Source organism: Pyxicephalus adspersus, chromosome 2 (genome assembly GCF_032062135.1).
Source record: "Pyxicephalus adspersus chromosome 2, UCB_Pads_2.0, whole genome shotgun sequence".
NCBI classification, from domain to species: Eukaryota; Metazoa; Chordata; class Amphibia; order Anura; family Pyxicephalidae; genus Pyxicephalus; species Pyxicephalus adspersus.
The window spans coordinates 10,684,125-10,693,072 of NC_092859.1; the positions used below are offsets into that span (position 1 = coordinate 10,684,125).

The 8,948-nt window shown below is 43.0% G+C and overlaps 1 protein-coding gene across 1 annotated transcript in view; it reads left to right on the top strand.

Annotated features, from left to right (window-relative positions):
• The first annotated feature begins 625 nt into the window (after window positions 1-625).
• MISP3 (MISP family member 3) overlaps window positions 626-8,948 on the top strand; it is a 23,862-nt gene continuing 15,539 nt past the window's right edge. Inside the window, exons 1-3 of the mRNA XM_072399458.1 lie at window positions 626-870; window positions 4,033-4,068; window positions 8,206-8,944. Of these exons, the coding sequence (XP_072255559.1) occupies window positions 8,219-8,944 (726 nt within the window). The 5' untranslated portion in view covers window positions 626-870; window positions 4,033-4,068; window positions 8,206-8,218. The remainder of the gene's footprint in view (window positions 871-4,032; window positions 4,069-8,205; window positions 8,945-8,948) is intronic.

The following is an 8,948-nucleotide window of genomic DNA, read 5'->3' on the forward strand; positions in this document are numbered from 1 at the left end:
TTGTCAAACAAAATGAATATTAGAGTTCAAGGCAAAGTTATTTATTTATTTAGATATTGTTGTATAGAGATTCTTACAAATTAAAGCAGTGTTTCTCAAACTTTTTAAGATAGGGAACACCTTGCAATTGAAAGTTTCAGGTCTTCAGGCAACCACTTGCTATAATTACTATATCCACAGCTCAAAGTATAATAATTGGTGGTCAATAGGAAGAATGTCACCCTTACAGATAACCAAAAAGATCATTGGTATCTGTTAAACTGACCTGAGAGTCCCAATCATTACTCAAGGAACCCCCAGCAACTTCTGGAGGAATCCTGGTTGGGAAACATTGCCTTAGAGACTACTTTGCACCAAATACTGTTCCTGGAATTCATGGACCTTTTGCTGCCTTGTACCCAATGATAAATAATATAATAAATGTTTTACTTTGCTTAGTTGTTATGAGCCAGGTTAGGTCAACCAAGGTGGACAAGAAACTTCTTCCCAAGCCTTGCTTCAATGAAGTCCGCTGTTGTGGCCCGAAACATGACAAAACAGGTTCTCCAAGCCTCGTACTATAGAAGTTTTTAAAATAAGGATACATTTTTATGCTTACTGCCTAGGTTTATTAGATAGAAACAGTGCAAGGTATATGCATGCTATAAAGGTAAGTGTTGGTCCAGGTAAGTACTCTTTGTGCATACGTACATAGCTGTGAGTTTTTTGGTGATGTGCATTCCTGTGTTGCCCTTGTGTGTCCTCGGTACCAGGCAGTCACAACCAGTCACCTAATGACACAATCAGCTCATTGTGCCTCTGTGTGACACAGGACGAGTCAAGGTGAAAGAAGCAGAGTGTGCGAAGGAGAGAACAGAAACAGGTAGACAGGTAAGAGCAATGTGTTGTGTGAGTGTTGGTGGGCAGTGGGCTTTATAAAAAGAGCCAGAGTGCTCAGGGTGGATGGTCTTCTCTTATCATTAGTCAGTGCATTGACTATAGTACGAGCATCACAAATACTGAAAGTGTGTTAGGGATCACTATGAGAGTGGGGGAGTAATTAGGGATCACTATGATAGTGGGGGAGTAATTAGGGATCACTATGATAGTGGGGGAGTAATTAGGGATCACTATGATAGTGGGGGAGTAATTAGGGATCACTATGAGAGTGGGGGAGTAGTTAGGGATCACTATGAGAGTGGGGGAGTAGTTATGTGGATGAGTGGAGAGTGTGGGGTGCAATACAAGCATACTGAGAGGGTAGGGGAACTGTGATTCATACTGAAAGTGTCAGGAGCAGAGAGAGTACTGAGAGTGTGGAGGAGCAGCAATTGCAAAAACTGTGGGGAGCAGAGATATAGTATTGAGAGCAGTAACAAAATATAGAAAGCATGGAAAGCGGTGATAGAATTCTGAGGGTGTGGAGAGCAGTGACAGAATACTGAAAGCATGGAGGAGTGATGATAGAGTACTGAGAGTGCATATTGTAGACTAGATTACCTTCTAGACCTACTAGATTGTAAGCTCTTCGGGGCAGGGTCCTCTCCTCCTGTATCACTGTCTGTATCAGTCTGTCATTTGCAATCCCTATTTAATGTACAGTGCTGCGTAATATGTTGGCACTATATAAATCCTGTTTAATAATTATAATAAAATGAAGAAGCGTTAGAGTACTAACTGTGGGGACCAATGCTAAAGTATTAAATGTGTGGGGAACAGTGGGGGAGTTTGGGGAGCTGTGATAGAGCACTGAGAGTGTGGGGAGCAGTGATAAAATACAGAATGTGGGGTGCAATGACAAAGTACTGAGAGTGTGGGGAGCAGTGTTAGAATATTAATGTGGGGAGGAGTGGTAAAGTACTAAAAGTGTGGGGAGCAGTGATGGAGTGCTAGAAATGTGGGGAGCAGTGATGGAGTGCTAGAAATGTGGGGAGCAGTGATAAAATACTGAGAGTGTGGGGTGCGGTGACAGAGTACAGAGAGTATGGGGAACAATGACAGAGTACTGAGAGTTTGGGGAGCATCGTTAGAATACTAACAATGTGGGGAGCAGTAATTGAGTACTGAGAATGTGAGGAGCAGTAATAAAGTACTGAGAGTGTGAGGAGCAGGGTTAGAGTAGTAATATTCATGAGGATAAGTGATAAAGTACTGAAAAAGTGGGGAGAAATAATAGTGTACTGAGAGAGTGGGGAGCAGTGATGGAGTACTAGAAATGTGGAGAGCAGGCAGTGATGGAGTACTAGAAATGTGGGGTGCAGTGATGGAGTACTAGAAATGTGGGGTGCAGTAATAAATTACTGAGAGCGTGGAAATCAGTAACAGAGTACTGAGAGTATTGAGAGCCATGGGAATAAGTGATAAAGTACTGAAAATGTGGGGATAAATAACAGTACTGAGATAGTGGGGATCAGTGATGCAGTACTATCAATGTAGGGAGCAGTGACAGAGCATGGAAAGCAGTAATGTGACAAAAGCAGTGAGAAGCCATGTTAGTAATAATGTCAGTAATATAGTAATATGATTGTGCAGAACATAAATGGGGTCCTGAGAGTGTGAGGTGTGGGGGTGACAGTGGGGTTGGTGACAGTGAATTAAATGCGTCAGTGAAGCCTGCAATGCAGTGTTGTAATTATTAGTTGCACGGTAGTTTAATGTAAACTCAGCAGAGATGTTTTAAATAGTGGAAGGGATGAATGGGTGTTTTAAGCCATTGCTATAGATTCTGGGGGTGATAACAGTGCATGGAAAGTCAGTTCATGATGGCGCAAGGTGAAAGAATGTTACATATCCGGTCTGCCAGGTTTTTGGTTAGACATCCAGAATGTTGTTTTTTTAATGTAAATATGTTTTCCATTTATATCCTGACTAAACAGTATTTGTGTCTCTAATCTGCTGTCCTATGATGAAGTCATTTATATTTGGAAACCATTTAATTTAAGCGGACAATGTTTCAGTATAGGTGGTTTTACCAGCTCAATTCTTTGCAAGGTACTACAAAGTTCTCAACCCAACTTTGGTTACACCATGTCCAGTGATGAACATGGTGTAACCAAAAGTTGGGTTGAGAACTTTTTAGTACAAAGGCTATACACAATCTGTACTGTACAGTCCTTGGCAGGGGAAATAGTGCAGCCCAGAATAAGTCCCCATTCCTGGATGGCACTGAACACTCAAGGTCAGTCACTGAAACAGACAGTTCTTGCTTCATCAGGCACTTCCCTATACTTAGCGGTCAGCACAGTGGTTGTAGGGTCTCTGTGCCTACAGATCAACTTCTGCCATGCACAGCACCCATCACAACCTTTACATTGAGGGCATCATCCAACACTCAAGATCCAACGCAATCATCAGTGGTGGCCCAGAGTCCATCACTCATGGGTCCAACTAGTAAAATGTGTTTGCAACAGCCATTCCTTCTTCAGGTTAGCAAAAGTACCAAACTCTTCCTGTTCAAATCCAAGTCATTGAACTCCTCCTTAAATGACCACCTTGCACCAACCATGAGCTTTTATCCACCAACACATAGGCTAAGATCTCCGTCCCAAGGGCATCCCACACCAAATGCCACCTGTGAAATATGGGCACTGGGAAAATCACAAACAGAAAAAAAAATCAGCTTCAATATTTGGAGTGATCCAATCATTATTAATCCAACAATATCATTAGTTTGTTCTAATTAAGTTTGTTTTTATTGTGGGTTCTGTTTTTTTCTGCCCAAAGTGTCTCGAAATCTAATGTCAAATTTACAGCTTCTGCAAAACAGCTGATTTTGGTTAAACCACAAATCCCAGCATGCCCTGGCTGAGATCCCAGTTAGCAAACTGAAGTTCCACAACGTTTGGCAGGCCACTGATCATCAGGTCATTCGGCTCAAGTGAAAGTTTGTTTGAGTATTAGCTGATAGCTGGTTAATAAGTATTTCCATTCACTGTGTTACTCGGTCATTGTGCTGAACTGTGTGTTCAATGTCTGCACGACTCTCAATGTGCATTGATCTCCTTTTTCTGCCAAGCTTAGTTTAATGCTTGTTGGTTGTATTCTGTCTGACAGGCACCTAATTTCTGAAGAGGAACTGTAGGAGAAGAGGTAAGCCATTGTTATATCTTATACAGGACGATAACTTTGCTAGGACTGTAAAACACCCCACACAACCCAACACATCTTTCCAGTGCACCTAAACTTTCTATTTCTGCTATCAGATGGCTACTCTCCTAAAGTGCAGGATTCTAATTCCTGGGTACTCCACCATCCTATGTACACTAATTAAAGGGTACCTCCTGTACCTGTCTGTATCTGTAGGAGGTTTCTCCTTAGGTATTCAAGACTCCCATCCCCCTACATTACACCACCTTGTGTACAGACCTCCTCCCAGTACATCCAGACCTTCCCGACCTCCACTTGCAAAAGGTTCCTCTTCAAGAGTGTAGGACTTTCATCCCTCTGAACCCCACCACTCTTCCCAAAGACCTCCTCCTAATATACTATTCCAGATCTCCACTTCTGTATACAGAATGTTCCTTCCCATGACTGCAAGAATGGGAGTACTTCCCAGTACATCTAGACCTTCCCGACCTCTACTTCTCTATGCAAAAGGTTCCTCTTCAAGAGTGTAGGACTCCCATACCTCTAAACCCCGCCACTCTTCCAAAAGACCTCCTCCCTGTACACTATAAACTTTCTAGATCTCCACTTCTATGTACAGAGGGTTCCTTCCAAGGACTGCAAGACTCCCATTCCTCTGCACCCCACCACCCGGCATACAGACCTCCTTCCAGTACACCTAGACCTCCACTGCTATTTGCAAAAGGTTATTCTTCAAGAGTGCAGAATGCCAATACCTTCGTACTGCATCAAGCTCACAGAGACCCTTGAGGAACACAAAGACTTTGACCTCTGTGTGTGGAAGAATTCTCTCCAAGGGCTCCCAACCTAATCCATCACATCACCCTGTGTACAAACCTCCTCCCAGTGCATCCAGACCTTTCTGATCTCCACTTCTCTTTGCAGAAGGTTCCTCTCCAAGAGTGGGGAACTTTCAACCCTTTGCACCCCATTACTTTCCTAAAGACCTTCTCCTAGTATACTATGAGGTTCTTCTGTGTGCAGAAAGTCCTTCCTAGGACTGCAAGGCTGAGAGTACTTTCCAGTACATCTAGACCTCTCTCACCTCCACCTCTTGTTGCGGAAGGTCTGTTTCCAAGAGTGGGGAACTCTCATCTCTCTGAACCCCACCACTTTCCCAAAGACCTCCTCCCATAATATTATGGACTTTCTAGATCTCCACTCCTATGTACAGAAGACTGCAAGACTGAGAGTACTTCCTTCCCAAGACTGCAAGACTGAGAGTACTTCCCAGTATATCTAAACCCACCCAACCTCTACTTCTCTATGCAGAAGGTTTCTCTCCAAGATTGCAGGGCTCACATCCCTCTGAACCCCACCACTTTCCAAAAGACCTCCTCCAATAATATTATGGACTTTCTAGATCTCCACATCTGTGTAGAGAAGGTTCCTTCCAAAGATTGCAAGACTGGGAGTACTTCCCAGTATATCTAAACCTTCCCAATCTCCACTTATCTTTGAAGAAGGTTTCTTTCCAAGAGTGCAGGACTCTCATCACCCTGAACCCCACCACTTTCCTAAAGACTATATCCCTGTGTACTATGGACTTTCTAGATCTCCACTTCTATGTACAGATGTCCTTCCCAAGGACTGGAGGTACTTCCCAATGCATTTAGACCTCCCTCAACTCCTCTTCTCTTTGCAGAAGGTTCCTCTCTAAGAGTGCAGGACTGTCATCCCTCTGTACCCCACCACTCTTCCCAAAGACTTCCTCCCTGTACACTATAAACTTTCTAGATCTCCACTTCTATGTACAGAAGGTTCCTTCCAAGGACTGCAAGACTCCCATTCCTCTGCACCCCACCACCCTGCATACAGACCTCCTTCCAGTACACCTAGACCTTCACTGCTATTTGCAAATGGTTTTTCTTCATGAGTACGGGACTCTAATACCTTCGTACCCCACCAAGTTATCTACAGAGCAACTTTAAGAACACAAAGACTTTGACCTCTGTGTGTGGAAGAATTGTCTCTGCGGGCTCCCAACTACTGCATCACATCTCCTGGTGTATAGACCTCCTCCCAGTGCACCAAGAACTCCTTCATTCAGAAAGTTCCTCTTCAAATGTCTAAGACCTTCTGCACTCCAACTCCCAATGTGTGGACTTCTCAGCTGTGATATATACTATACAATGATCTTCCATAATACAAATCCTCAGATGTAGACCCTGTCCTGTTTGAAACTTCCCTAATAACAACCCCCAACATGTACAGAGGAAAACCAACTGGGGTTTTGCAAACAATCCTTCTTTATTTCTTTGCAGACTCTTGCATCCCCCCTAATATGGAAGTTTACATCTCCTCCAATATTTAATTATTATTTGTTACCAGGGTGGAGCAGGTGCCATTCATTGGCAGAGTCCCATTTTGCTAATATATAGAAATTTGTTGTATTATGTAGATTGGCAAATACTTATGGGGTTCATCTATCTTCCATGTCAGATCAGTTAAAGATGCTTCTGAGGTTCTTCAGAACTTCATTTCAGATCACTTAAAGCTGCAGCCTTCATCCAGCTGTTTTTGTATTGGTCCTCATGATACGTGAGGACTAAGATCTGTTTTCCATCGCTTTTTTTTTATAACTGCTTATTTTCAATATGATTTGCATCTGGTTTCCCTGTTCTGCTATTAAAAACAATAGGAGAGAGTTTATCTTGTAAAGTTTATGTAACTTTAAGAATTCAGCTGAAAAACAGAAGTGGAACCAGATCTAAAGAACAATTGTAGTGTTTATTCTATTGGCAGTGTATCGTAATATTATTATCATAGGGTTCTGCAAATCTAAAAACTCCAGTTCATTTTCATGAGAACCCATTCATGTTCAGAGGTCAGAGGATAAATGGCCAATATGGGTCAATGGTCTCCTATGGGCACCTCTGTTGTCACAGATATATAAAGGATTGTAGAGGCCCCTGATGGGATTTGTAAGGGTCACTGGCCTAGATGTCAATGGCAGCAACAGAAAGTGACAACAGAGGGAATCCATGGGAAGAAAACAAATATGTTACCTAAACATAGACTTCTAAGCCCCGTACAGATGTCAGATAGAGAGCAGATCACTGTTGCTGGAAATACTCTTTCCCAGTGACAGGTGCTGTGCTATGAAGATGGAAGGAGGGAGGACGAGCGAGCAGCACCCCTTTGTGCTCTCCTTCTATGGAATGTACAGTGGTTATTCCTGATCAGTCATTCATCAATCTGCCAGGGCTGATTGATGAGTAACATTGCTGTCCCCACCACTGTACATGCACTAGATAATTTGGCTAAAACAAGCACAATCGTTTGTCTCGGCAACAATCACACATATATACGTGTGTACATAGCGTAAGTGTATTCACTATATTCCGATACTATAAAATGGTGGAGTGTGTGCATGCGCATGCATACGTATGCATGCACATATCCACAGTTGTGTTTTCCTATGCACTATCTGCTCATCTAGAGCAAATTTTGTTAAATTTTGGAAAATTTAAAGCACATATATCATGGGAAAACTATGAGGCTGCCATTGATGACTTATTTCTGGAAATGCTAAATACCTGGCTGTCTTATGCTTAGTACATTGTATCACCAACCTGCAACCAGTATGCTGCAGGATCAGTGGGTATTTTTAGGAAATACTTATTTTTTGTTTTACATTCAGGGGTGTAGTGGGGCGAGCACGCCGTGCCCTCACTTTTTTTGGGACCCCCATAAAGGCCTACCTCTGATAGCCATAACTGTTACCGTGCCCTCTCTTCCTTTTATATGACTACACCCCTGTTTACATTTTACTTGCTTGCTGTTCCATATTTTACAATCCATCCTCTGACTACCCACTTTCTTTGAAATGGTTTGGATGGAGTTTTTCCGTACGGTGAAAAGAATGGAAACTTAGCAGGCAAGGATACAGATTGGAGTGTCAGGTATGCAGGGTTACCTGCGAAGAGAGAAGGTGGATTATGCAAATATGAAACATTAAATAAGTAAAAATCCAAGCAAATATAATATTTCAATTGAAATAACTCAAAATAACTGAATTTATAAAATAGTTATGTTCTCTTTTATAGTCAATGAATAAAATGAACTAAATACTCAGTAAAATATTTTCTTTTGTTACAGATATTTCTCTCCAATGGCTTCTGAGCAGATTATAAATATAAATAATTCAGCCAGTGTGACCTCTGAGCAGACAGAGAATCCCACAAGTGGCAGTGCAATACCAGAAAGTGAACACAAGGGGGAGCCACAGACACATGAAGTCATAGCAGAGATTTCTGCAGAAGGACAGAGACCAGAATGGGGGGCAGATAGTGCAATCATAGGGGAGTCTGGTCAGGACAGGGAAGGGAAGAGTACCTTGGAAAAGAGCAAAAAAGAGGATGAAGATGAAAGGACCAATAGGGAATTCTCAGAGACTATTGAGAAGTTGGATTCAGTGTTACAGGAGGCTGGGGAGAAAGAGGGGAAAATAGAGGGAGATGAAACAGGAGGGGAGACCTCTGCACAGGTGCCAGGAGGAGAGACCTCTGCACAGGTGCCAGGAGGAGAGACCTCTGTACAGGTGCCAGGTGGAGACACCTCTGTACAGGTGCCAGGAGGGGAAACCTCTGCACAGGTGCCAGGAGGAGAGACCTCTGCACAGGTGCCAGGAGGAGAGACCTCTGCACAGGTGCCTGCAGAAGAGACCACTGCCCAAGTCCCAACAGTAGAGACCATTGAACAGATGCCAACAGTGGAGACCACTTCTCAGGTGCCAACAGCAGAGGTCATTACACAGGTGCCAACAGCAGAGAACATTGCCCAGGTGCCAGAAGAAGAGACCACTGCACAGGTACCAGCAGAAGAGACCACTGCACAGGTAC